Source organism: Hermetia illucens, chromosome 1 (genome assembly GCF_905115235.1).
Source record: "Hermetia illucens chromosome 1, iHerIll2.2.curated.20191125, whole genome shotgun sequence".
Taxonomy (NCBI): domain Eukaryota; kingdom Metazoa; phylum Arthropoda; class Insecta; order Diptera; family Stratiomyidae; genus Hermetia; species Hermetia illucens.
In genome coordinates, this window is record NC_051849.1 from 221,147,774 (window position 1) to 221,161,399 (window position 13,626).

Sequence of the window (13,626 nt, forward strand, 5' to 3'; positions counted from 1 at the left end):
CAGGTGCTTTGAAATGTTCCAAGGACAGTATTGGCAGCTCTCACCTTTTCATGGGTAACAGCCGCTTTAGCAGTGTTCCAGTTCCCCTTGCAACGCTTGCGTGTTGAAGGGGTTGTAAGAACCGTCAACTCTCCCCCTACCACTTCTCTCACCCGTTCTCCCGGGTGGTGTACTTCCAGGAGGGTCTGTACTGAGTCCAGTCTGGAGCTCGTGAAAGTACCGTCGGGTTTTCTAAGAGAATCCAACTTGGCCCACTCATCCCTTTTGAGGACTCTGCACAGCCTTGAAGTCTCCCTTTCGCCTTCCAGTTCCTCACAGTACGCTCTAAAGGAGTCTCGTTTCGAGCACCATAATTTGATATAGTCTGTTGTCTATATTTTGATGGAATCTGTATGTCAGGGTTGACAATGTTTTCTACACAAATATCATCCGCATGATTTTTCCAAAATCTTAGCATCAGACCCGCCAATGGTATTTATTCCCAGTTTGGCAGTGAAAATTTTACTGATGAATTAGGAGAGACGCCGCGTCGCCCATCGGAGTTGCTCCTCAATTGGTCCCGTCCTGCATTAAGTTGATGCGGACTTAGGACCCCCTTCATTCTCAAAACGAATATCTAAGCTGCTTTTATTTCCTTGGCTTTTATTTTGCTCTTTTTAGTGGCAATTTGAGCTCTGATGAGAGACGTCTCCCAACGCATTACCTCTGCTTCTGACTATGTAGTAAGTCTATCAGATGAAGACAAATGCTTCTATAAAAAGATGCGCAAAACGTTGTTTTCTCGCCCATAAAAGTAAAAGTCTTGGATAGAGAGTTAAATTCCGTTTGTACTCGCTTTCTTCTTTGTTGTCTACTTCTTTTTGAGAGTTGGATTGGCTTTTGCTGAGCAAAAGATCTCTTTAGTGTCCTCATTAAGAAAAACCATGGCCAACAATGAGGTTGGGTAAAGAGACGATAAATAAAAATGGCAAAACTAATTAGCTAAATTAGCGATGTTTTAAAAGCAGCTTGATAAGAAAATATTTTTAAATTAGATTCCACAATTCGCAGCTCACAGAAAGTTGAGCGAACAGAGGTACTGATATCACATTGCTCTTATGAACAAATTAATTGTAATTTTTTAGAATAGATCTGACAATAGTATACCGGATAAATTGTTACCTCAATTTCAATCCACTTTATAGCCTTCGAATACTTCACTACATCGCCGGAAGATTATGGGGAATCAAATACTGAAGTTAGCATCGAATTAACTACTCAACTTAGCATCGATCGAATATCAACAAATGAAGATATTTTGGATAGTACAGAAGTTAGAAAGGAATTCCCTGAGAGTTGGATTTGGTATTCCAACAATACATGGTATGGTTCAGTTATTTCTCAATCCATGACATTTTTCAAATATTGGTCTTTGTTATTTCCAAGGGTAGTTCCTCTTCGTGATTCACATATAAACTTAGAAAATCTAAGTTTATGGTTTGTAGCTCTCTCTACGCTAATCGACTCTTCCCTATGCTATCTCTTCTGTGACTAATCATTCATTTCCCAACTTTAGGGGCTAATTCTGACTTGCCATTACTATAAATTTCCAATTGTGTTTAATTGATACTATCACTTTTCAATTAAAAATAAATTAATGAATTATCATTATAATTGTCCAAATATTTCTACAGACATTTGTTTACGCCTGAATTTAAAATACCAGCATCGTCCATAACTTTCCAATCGAAATACAAATGATTTAAGGGGGTCATCCCGTGTGTCGGATCCGCAGAATCGAATTTTTTTTTTTGGCATTAATTGTATCTAGATATAGTGTAGAATATATGGGCAAAGTGATTTTTTTGATATTCTGAGTCCTTCGGAAATTATTGTGTTAAACACCTAATAAATCACACGCCAGATTTATGACGATCGCCGTAATAAAACGCGTATTTATCGGTCCAAATGACATTCGAATGACTTCAATAAAAGGACAAGACTTGAAGCCAACACTGTGCATGTGTTTCTTCAAGAAACCTAAGGTTTGTGGACTAGGTATAGCAGATTAATGATCAGTTGAAATTGTATGGCTAAAAATCGCATTCTACTTTTTAAATGCGTTTTTCTCGAAACCGCATGTTGAAAATCGGCTGCCACCACAGCCCAAAATCGATCCAACGAAATTCTTTGAAATTTTCAGGACTTATTCAGAACATATTTCTACGGTCTGCAAACTAGGATAATTGCGATTCATTCAGTAGTTTTTTTTTTATTAATTGAAAAAGCCGTAAAAAAACGCCAAAATTCAAAAAAAGAAGTTTAACATGGCACCAAAAATTAAGCTTTTAATATTTTTTAATATTCCTAGTTTGCGGACTGTAGTTAAGTCTGTACGTTAAAATGCCGTTTACTTTTTTTCTCCAAGATGATCACAGCACCCTCTCGCGTGGCAGCAGAAAACCACCTTTTTTTGGAGATGGCAGCAGAAAACCACCTTTTTTGGAGATGGGTGTATAAATTGCTCTGTATTTCAATAACAAACTATGTGATCGGGCTGGAAAAATTACTATGCACACTCAAGATATTAATAAATCTATGGTGAAAGATTCGTATTTGCATCTTTCTCCAGTTTTTCACAAAAAATTTCTAAAGAAAAGCCACAAAAAACGGCCTTCACACGGGATGACCCCCTTAATTAGAATAGTGTATATGGTAAAATGTACGAATATATACGGTGCTTTTCACTCCTTGCGTTCTCTCTACGAAAAGTCATTGACTTTAGTTATTTCTAAAATAGATTCCATAAAACTGATTTCTATTCTACCAATTTCCGATGATTTTAGCAGACGGCTCCTAGTCTTTGATCCGTCCCAAATAATTGGCTGTAACCCTTATGTGAATGAAAATAAACCAAAACCTAACTCTGTTAGCCCTCCATGCCCTCATCCCACCACATACCCTCACAAGAAATTCATGCACCATTTTCTTTTAATGTTTTTACGTTGCATTGCAGTGAGGAGAAAATATAGAGGAAGAGTTTTACACAAAGCCCTGCATCTAACTCCAACAATTGATACTCAAATCGATACGCCTATTCGAAAGGAATTCCCAGATGTGTGGCTCTGGAGAAAATTCAAACCACCACAGTCAGTAGATAATGATAGAGCAAATTCGTTGCTTAATGTAATTTGTATGTTCTTGATTGCTCCAACGCATTTCGCTTTAATTTCCACAAGATATTAGCATACAAGTTTTTGTTTGGTTGTTATTTGTCAATATTTTCCAACACAATTGTTTATTTCTTATTGCACGTGTATATAATCTTTGAATTTTGTTAATTTGATTTACTGAAACCTCCCCTTTACCTTTGATATGATGAATGATAAGCGAATGAAACCATCAAACATATTTTATCACGTCTCCAATGGTGTCAGTTAAGATCTGGATATTAATTCACTCAATGATAGGATGGGCAATAATGAATCCATCAATTCAGTTTTATATTTTAAATTAACGGCTACATCCGCAATCCCCTCCCTCATATACTAAGATGATTTTCCCTGAAAATTACCTCCGTTGAAAATATATATCATATGATTTCATTGTCAGCGTCGCTGGTGCTCAGAGGTGGCGGCGAGGAAGATAGGGCGGCAACCCTATCGGCCAAACCAAGACCTAGTGGCCGAGGAAAACCTCCATAGTGGTGGCACCGGGAGACGCTGTAATCACTTTGGTTTGCCGGCCGTGATTCAGTAGGCGAATGCTCCAAAGGCCTAATCAGGGCGATCAGACCAGTCTGCACGGGGACTCATCTGAAGTGGCAAATTGGTCCCGAAACCTTACCAGGGGTATACTGGTACCATGGGAACCGGGAAAGCCTCTGGACTCACATACTTCGGGTGAACTCCTGTTCTATGTGAGGACAGCTCGGTTATTTGCGGTTGGCCCCCCTAGTGGGAGTTTCATGATGGTTGTGGTTGCGCTCAAGCGAGAAGAGACCTTCGGGCCTCGACGTGGTGTTGCGTATCAACACGGGTGCCGTACTCCATAGTTCGGTAGAGATTTAGGTAATTCTTGCATCCACCAGTATGAATGCTAAGCCATGCACTTGGTATAGACTGGTACCGTTGTTGCTTGTCTCAGCGGGGCTCTGATTGTGGTCACAAAATCAATCCGTGTCTGTAGAGGACCGTAGGATTTAAGTCTCACGACAGGTGCCTACGTAAAACACCATGGGCTTCACTGTCAGCGTCGCTCCCGAATTCAGGGCAAGACGGAAGATCTAACTTTGTAGGTGTCTATATAGCTTGTATTATATCAGTAGAGACACTAAGAAAATATGATATATACAGATAATGTTAAAAGTTGGAGAAAATCAAAGATACCGTATATAACACTTACAAAAACGTTTGCATTTTTGCATTTTTTATTGGATTTTCTTCTAAATTTAATTTGGATAACTACTTTTAATGCAATATAAAAGCCAGGATCATTTATGAACTGCGGCTCCTGTCGTTATTTGTAACTTTTCTTCGACGCTCTTCCCTCCTCAGCAGCGCGATATTCTCGGGTATCAACCGTGCCCCGGCGTCAATTTCCGCCTTCGCTCTGTGTGCGGCGAACCGCGGGCAGTTAAAAACAACATGCTCCCCATCCTCCGGAATCATCACGCATGTCGGTCAATACGGGGAGTCGTCACGCCCGAAGCGATAAAGGTATGCACGGTACCCTCCGTGTCCGCTTAGGAATTGAGTTAGGTGGTGACTAACCTCACTGTGCCTTCGTTTCATCCATTTAGAGACACCTGGAATAATCCTGTGTGTCCAGTGTCCTTTAGGTGAATCATCCCATCTTTTCTGCCATTCCAAAATAGATTCACTTCGTGCCAATTGCCGACGATAGGTACAGGACTCGCCGATTGCATATGATGGGTCATAGAGGCGTCGACCTTCGTTCGCCAAAATGTCGATGGGGATCATGCCTGCTATCACACAAGCTGCTTCGTCTGATGGTGTACGGTAAGCGCACGACCTTCGCAATGCACTCAATCGGTATGGGACTGCTTCCAACTTCAAAGACGGTGCCCAGACTGGAAGTGGCATAAAGCAAGATGAAGCTGACAACTCTCGAGGCTAAGACTCGCCGGCTTTGCCTAAGATCGCCTATGTTTAGTAAAATTCTTGCCAACAATGTAGTCACTCCGGAAGCTTTGGTTCCTCAGTTTTCCAAATTGGGATGTGAATTTCAGTCTTTGGTGAACCATAACTCCTAGGTATTAAAGCGTTATCTGCGACTGTATGGTATGTTCACCAATCCCGATCTTTATCGAGGTTTGCTTCCTTCGCTTGGTAATCAAAACTATCTCGGTTTTATGCCCCACGAGTGTCAGACCAGCTTCTTTCAATCAAGACCTCTGTCTGTCTGTCTGTCCGTCGCACGCATTTTTCTCGGAGACTATAATAGCGATTGGCACCAAATTTGGTGGAAAGGTGGGAACTATGAACGCACACCTATACAGTGAGTTACAGCCTTTTGCGTCGAATTTAAGGGGAGGTCCTCATACATACAAAAGGGGGTGTTTTTTTCTCCAAATATAGTCATGTGGGGTATCAAATGAAAGGTTTCGATTAGTACTTTCCGAAGCTTGTCTTAGTTTTAACATCTGATGGAAAGGCGGACCGTTTGGAGAGTCAAAAACGACCATTTATTTAACGGGGCCGTCCTCAGAAACTGCCCAAACGAAAAATGTGAGAAAATCAAGAGGCTGCCACTATATGTTGGCTAGGCTCAAAAATACCTTCCATACCGATATCCCTTCAAATAAAGTTAATAATATTATGGGGGTAGGTAGGTAGGTATCAGTGGCCGCTCCGAGGAGCCCAATTAGCGCTTTGGTGCGCCGTTTTGATGCCACAAACTCCTAAGACCGTGACTGTTGTTATGGGAGCAGGGAGGCAGGGGGTATAATATTATATTACTATAATTTTCATTAATTGACTGCAGAACAACCCCCCTTAAGTTCAACTTAGCACCATCAAATTTGCAGCAACATAGGCTATAATATAAAGCTTGAGTTTGGTGGAAATCGCACTATTACTAACAAAGTTGTAATAGGTCAAAGTTATCACTCCTTTTGAAATTCAAGATTTTGAATGTCAATATCACTCGTAAGTGGATATTCTCACATAATACTATATATGCATATATTACGTGCTAGATTCTAATGGGACCAATGCAGGCTCAAATGGTTTTCATACCTGAAGCGTCCAGCATCCGGTTTCCCAACTTGTTTTTTTTTTTCATTGAAGAAGCCTTGAAAAAACACCAAAAATTTCCAAACAAGGCACCGAGAATTTACCTCTCAATATTTTTCAATAATCCTAGTTTGCGGACTGTGGTTAAATCCGCACGTCAAAATACCGTTTACATTTTTTCTTTAAGATGATCACAGCGCCCTCTAGCATGGCAGCAGAAAACACCTTTTTTTGGAGCTGGGTGTGTAAGTTGCTCTATTTTTCAATAATGGACTATGCCAACGAGCTGAAAAAATTACTACACATGATCAAGATATTAATAAAAATATAGTGAAAAATTCGTATTTGTACCTTTAACCAGTTTTTCACAAAAACTTTCTAAAAAAAAGCGAAAAAACGGCCTTCACACGGGATGACCCCCTTAAGTAAGTAAATCCTTCAAAAACCGGTTAACATATTCATTGCATACTGGGTATCTTTGCTTGATTCGTTGTGTTTGCTACTTTTTCCCAAAATTTCATTTTCAATGAAACTATGTTTCAGTTTCACTACGGTCACACATAATGCTGTGCAAGGGATAAGCTTACAGCAACGGAGACAAGTCTTTGTGCAACCCATCCATGATGACTAGGATTCGAACCAGGAGCAATGAGATCGAGAAGCTAATGCTATACTCTTTTAACCAATTAGTTGTAGCCTCGAGACACCAAGAGATGATCCAAATTAAATGTGTCGATACAAAAAACACCCCCAGGATCCTCCAGCCCTAATATCCTAATTCGTAGAAGTTGATAACATCGTACGATACAATGCATTCGGTATGGAGGTCGAGTGGAAGGATACGCAGGAATACATAGGAACGTCCGTTGCGCAAGATTCCACTGCTCCAATAGTGCAAACACATACGGTTTTTTAGATAATGCAAAGCTTGGTTTCACTGTAGTCCCTATTCGGCACAGACGATCACACAACAGAACTGTCAAGCAATCAACCAACATTTGGGCATGGCAAGTTGAACATGTGGGATTAGGGACTAGCTCCACGTCTCCCAATATCGAAATATAATTCCAAAATTTAAAATATGTTCAATGGAAGCGAATTTTCGCTGTTTAATATTTCCTATGTGAGGGCTTTTAATGAATTTCAAAAAGCGTTTGCAAAAGGCATAGAGGCGCAATTATCGAAAGAGATTCATTGGTGGGTTGAGATTAAAAAACAGGGTTTAGCCAAACTTTGTGACATCTGCACCACTGTCTGCTTAGGCCATGTCGTTTCGCTTATTTATTTCGCTTTGCCAGCTCTTGTTCTGGCAATATCCTCCACATTAAACCGAGGGTGGTTTGATTTCGATCAGCTTTAGGATTAAAGATTGATTAAAGATGAAGTGATGCCCTTTTTTCTGGTGGCGACTGATCTCAGGTCAAACGAACACCTATGTATGTATCCACGCGATCCCGAACATGATCCTCAAGCTCCTGAGCGTCATATCCTAGCTACATAGTCAGTTAACTGATTCATACACAATTTGTAGCCTAAATCCTAGCCTCCTTGTCAGTTCCTTCCAGTAACATTTCTTACTAGTTGATAAGTTATCTCAGTAGGAAATTGTCTCGGCACTTTCACTAGAAGTATTCCCATTTTTTATTTCTAGCTTTCAGCGACTTAATTATTAAAAATGGACTCTTTCCTAAACAATAACTAGATCAATTTCATTGAATCTAGAATCTCTCCTGCATATTTATGAAAACTTACAACAATATAAGATAGGATGCATTTTTATTTTTTTTTTTAGAAATTTTCCCAGTTTATGCATTTGGTGGTGGTTTCGCGTACGCGGAGGCTGACAGGCTTCCTGCATTTCAGTTAGCCACTGCGAGCATCGCTGGTCCTGGCGGTAGCAGCGATCCTATTAAGCCAATCGAAGTGCGAAAAGAATTTCCCCAAGTTTGGTTGTGGGCGAATTCTACAAATATAAAGTTTGTAATTTTTTACCGCATTATCTATGTCTATTATTGTGCTTGTGCTTTATTTCAATTTGAGTGCTATTTTAAGTAGAACTTTTCAATGTTTTATCAGAGTTGGTTGTTTAATTTCGGTATAGTACTAATAGAGCCATCTAAAATCTACCTACATCTAGTCTCCTTATACAAATTCACGCCCATTGATTTTAGTTCTTTTTAATCAATGTAAGACATTCAAATGAATCGGATTGTTCACTGCTTATTTTATGTTATTTGTTGACCCGTTGATATTCAGCCCAGATGTACCTACAATACTTCAAAAAAGGGCTCAGACTCATTACGTTGTTTTTTTTTTAGTTTGAAATGGTTGTCGCATTGGTAATCGAAAAGGACCATGGAATTCATTCATCCATTCCATGGTGTCATTTCCATGTGTGACCCATCTTCGAAGAACGAGGAGAAAATTTACATAAATTCTTTCCGATGAACTTGCACTTTAAGATGATAAAGTATAGGAATACTCTCACTTTAAAATATGAATTTGTATTGATTAATTCTTTCTTTTCTTCTAATTTATCCATCTACTCGGTAGACTCAATCTTTCGGTATATTTTTGAGCCCAAATCACGGATTCTCATAAGCCGTCGATGACACCAACTTTCCTTGAAACTATTGTCGTCTGATACTTTGTGTTTTTATCATTTTATAAAAGCAATCTAAAATATCTATGGTCTTAATAAGTTACTTTTTCAACTTATAAATTGTAAGCCATATATTTCCTCCTTTTGATATTTTTAACATAGATAAACTAGGCCGGATAGCCCCATACGCCCAGAACATCATTGGCCCATACCAAAAAGGCTTCACTTCAGGCAAATCAGCAACAGATCAGATTTTCTCTCTGCGGCAAGCGATGGAAAAACTGTTGGAATATGGACAACAGTTGCACCATCTGTTCATCGACTTTAAAGCCGCCTATGATAGCATAGCCAGGGTAAAACTGTACACCGCCATGAGAGAGTTCGGTATCCCGATGAAATTGATAAGACTGACTAGGCTGACCCTGACCAATGTGCGAGGCCAGATAAAAGCAGCAGGATCACTTTCAAGACCATTCGACAAGAAAAGAAAAATTGCGAACTCTTGGCCGCGTTCGAGAGAAGAATTTTTGATCCCCTACATGAGGATGGACGATTCCGTAGCCTACACAATGACGGAATCTATGAGCGATACCATGACCGTCTGGTTGTGGATAAAATCCGGCTCAATAGGTTACGGTGGACGGGTCACTTAATCCGTATGGATGAGAATGATCCCACCCGGAAAGTCTATAAGGGCAATATCTATGGTAGAAAAAGAAGATGAGACCTGCCTAAGATGGAGCGATGGCGTAGGTCAGGACGCCAGACAGCTTTTAGGGATATCGAATTGGTGGACCTCGGCGCACAACCGGGATGTCTGGAGTTCCTTATTAAGGCATGGCTCAATTTGTCCACCTAAATTTCAGTTGTTCTATAGTTGTGATATTAAAATGCTAAACCTGCAACTATATGTTCTGTTGTGTGCAAGAGTTAGTTGACTTAGAGATAATACTACATAATCGCCGAATGAACGAAGTTTAGCTAAAGACTATCTTCTGTTTGGATATATTCGCTATACATTTACATTTCTAACATATAAATTAATCAAATCAAGAACCTTCTCTGAATTCTATGTCCAATATGTTGATTTCTCTATTGAAATTGTGTTTAGCAATGCTTTTCATCGCCAGACAGCTTTTAGGGATACCAAATTGGTGGACCTCGGCGCAAAACCGGGATGTCTGGAGTTCCTTATTAAGGCAAGCCTAGACTGGATACCGGTTGTTGCGCCGTTGATGATGATGAATGCTTCTCATCAAGTCTTAATCAGTTCCGATCTTCAGTGTATGTTTTTCGTTAAAATCACTTCCATCCAATAAAACTGCTGTGGCGCAGCGGGGTTAACAACATTCGAAATTTATTTCGAATTTGCTGTCAGCCCCGCGGAGCTGGTGTACGGGGAGAACCCAAGACTCCCAAGTGATTCGGTCTTCGACAAGAGATCGGGTCTCACAGATTCGGAATTGCTGCGCCTGCTGAAAGACAACCTTCGCCACATTAAAGTCACACCTCCCACACGACACTCGTCCGCAACTGCCTGCGCACCCAAGGAGCTGGACACGTGCACGCACGTCCTGGTCAGAACGGATGCTATCCGGAAGTCACTGCAGTCTCCATACGAAACCCCATACCGTGTTCTCGAGCAGGGAGAGCATTTCTTCCAGCTCGAGATCGGTCGGCATACAAAGGCTGCCTCCTTACCTAGGCTGCCTCCTTACCTAGGCTGAAGCCCGTTTGCGCTCCAAATCAACGTCGCATTCGCTTCGCCGTATGATGGGGAACGCAGTTCCGAGTTCAGTCGCTAAAACCCCTAGGTTTCGTCTGGAGGCGGAGTGATGTGGCGCAGCGAGGTTAACAACATGTTCTCCGTGGCGGAGTAGGCCTGGATTAGGTCGAAAAAAGACATGTCAATTAAGAAATGAGTATATACAAAGTTTTTAGTTTCTCGTCCATTTTATGTTATAAAGTTGTTTAAATTATAAAAATTAAATAAAGTTTTTATGATTGATTTCCTTCTGCGGTTTTAACCCATAAACAACAAGTTGGTAGACTTTATAAAAGGGCTTTGCGAAATATAGAAGCGTGGTCCCATCGAAAGCATATTTATCGCTACCAAGCTGTACTCCTGAGGAAATGGTTTGACGAATAGCGTTGCATTAAAGACTTGCGGAAAGCTCAAGTTCGTCCCTTGAAAAATCCTACTCCGCCACGGAAACACCGGTGGTGGCCACTGTCAATCGAATTAACAATATTCGAAATAAATTTCGAAAATGTTGTTAGCCCTGCTGCGCCACACTACTTTGCAATATGTTCTATCATACATCTTTCGAATTTCATGTTATTTTCTGGAAGGCTCTGAAGGGTAGCCACTATGGAAATATAACACTCATTGCCATCACCTGTATATCTTTCGTCATAGTCGGGTTCTTAAACAATTAGCATATTTCTTCCTTTTGTCTGTATTTTCTGAATACGCCGAAAACTATGAACTTTGTATCGCCTAAATTTTATGTAGGACTGCCTAGTGAAGGGTTTCCTAGTGTCAGATCCATTCATTATGTGGAGTATAGGGCATCCATACAGCTTGAGTTTTAATGAAGCTGCGCTTCAGTTTCATTATCATCACACATAATGCTGTGCAGGTGATAAGCCTACAGCATCGGGAGAGCACAAAGATGAAGAGAAACATCCATGACCACAGGATTCAAGCCGAACTCAATCCTCATCAAATATTAATAAATAACATTTCTTTCAACGGATATATCAACAGAGCAGATGCTATTTTTTTTAAGATGGGGAATCTATTGTATCATTTTGCCCTTTGATAGGAAGTTATTTAAAATTGCAAGTAAAAATATCTTCGAAACTATATATAATACTTCTTTTATATATACACGTATGGACAGTGCAGTGCCAACGAATTATGAACAGTTGTGTTAAAATCATGTAATTGGGAGTAGGGGCAGAAAAGCTGATATTCCAGCAGCAAGAAAGAAGCCACTCTTGCTCTCATTTGTGGTAAACTGTATAATTACCAGGAAATTGTCCGATTAGAAGGGACGTGAGGACAGTTTCTACATATGCTAAAAATATCGATGGACGAAAAAACAACCAACCGAGTCTACGGTCGAACATTAAGGGCAAATGCAAAATCGCACAAAGAGCAGACTGGATTGTGGTTCGAAAATTGTTGGAGGACCACAAAACAACTTTTAAGAAAGTCAAAAAAAAGATTGGAGGCTAGTGGGGTCTTTATGTCCATTTGAACATTGAAGCATCGAGAATCGAAGCTGGTCTAAGATCCTGCCGTCCCAAAAAAGGCCAAAAATCTATTTGAATTTCGCAAGACAGTACAGAGGATTCATTCTAGCTGACTGGGAAAAAGGATTTGAATGAAAAGTAATTTCAATTTGCGTTTTTTAGCTCCTGTCTACTGATCCACTTTCAAGGCGTTGACAAACCAGTTTCCTTTCGACGACGATGAGGAGAAAGGTACCAACCTTCCTACCTTCAAATAATTGTTAAATACCATCCTTCAGTGATGGTTTGGAGAGTGATAGTGGTCATGAACAAGATATTAATAACGTTTAGATAACAGTAACTATATTACCTTTTTATCCTTTTGAAGCATAATTTATTTTATTTCACGGTTCATAATTCGATGGCACTGCATTGTACACCATCGTATCTTGAAATCCATTCAATTTTATTGAAAAATAATAGTGCATAAGACAGAACTACCATGTCGAATACAGTTTATGTTTTTATACTTTATAGCTCTGGACAACATCATGGCCATATCGCTAACAAGTTGGCAAGACTCGGCAGTAAATGACGGTAGTGTTGAAGTAAATGTTGAAATGGATTCTGAAAATAATGACATTGAAGAGACTGAACTGAGCTTAATTAATGTTCGGGAGAAGTTCACTGAAAATTGGATTTGGATTGATTTTCGTGATTCACAGTATGATCCCACAGAATGATTTCACATAAAAGTTATATAAGAGCATATGAGCGATACATGAAAAATTTCTACTGTACTTTTCTAGCATGGTTTCGTATGAGTTTAGAAAATTCAACTCTTTTAGTACGAAATATGATTTGAGATGCATGACAATTCCCTGTAATACTCTGTACTTAGATTGCATTTTGATTTCAAATTTTCTGTATCTTTTCAAGCCCTTGCTTCTATGATCTTTTCTGTATTGCATTCTTTTACTTAGATTTCCCATGCATTTGGTTTATTATATACTCAATATAGGATCATATGCATTTGTATGTGTCCCCATGAATATTATGCAAAATGTACATATTTATATATAACAAATGACATAAAGTTCTCTACTTTATCGGTCAATTTTGTTACTAAACCTTCTTCAAGGATAACACATAGTAAATCCAAAATAAACCTTACTGTTCAGAAAAATGTCCGCTGATCCTGGAAGGCCGACTTCATTTCAAAATGGATTAAGTTGAATTATATTATAAGCGTTTCTACAATGCATGAAAAGTCTATAAATTTTCTAAAGGGGTTCTACCCAGGAAATTCAAGGGATGCTGCAGGGGATGTGAAATACATCCTGGAAGCAAGCAGCTAAGTTAAGTTGACTTTTCTTAATCTGAATAAAAGTCGATTTGCTTGGTTATTCCCAGAGATCCGCATACATGGAATAGTCAATCATCCAGGCTGAAATAGCCTTGGCGTAATTGGACCGATAGTATTATCCTGCCAGGACAGTAATAACTGTGGTAAAATGCGTGAGTGTATGACGTAAAATGTACAAAAAT

The 13,626-nt window shown here is 39.6% G+C and overlaps 1 protein-coding gene across 28 annotated transcripts in view; it reads left to right on the forward strand.

Annotated features, from left to right (window-relative positions):
• LOC119657979 (CD109 antigen-like) overlaps positions 1-13,626 on the forward strand; it is a 103,819-nt gene that overhangs the window by 48,334 nt on the left and 41,859 nt on the right. The window contains exon 13 of one of the 28 annotated variants that reach the window (XM_038065306.1): positions 1,260-1,362. The exons of 23 other annotated variants lie outside the window; for them this stretch is intronic. In XM_038065306.1, coding sequence (XP_037921234.1) covers positions 1,260-1,362 — 103 coding nt within the window. Of the gene's footprint in view, positions 1-1,184; positions 1,363-8,028; positions 8,213-12,615; positions 12,803-13,626 lie in introns of all 28 variants that reach the window. 4 more of the 28 variants (XM_038065225.1, XM_038065242.1, XM_038065210.1 and 1 more) reach the window with 4 other exon arrangements.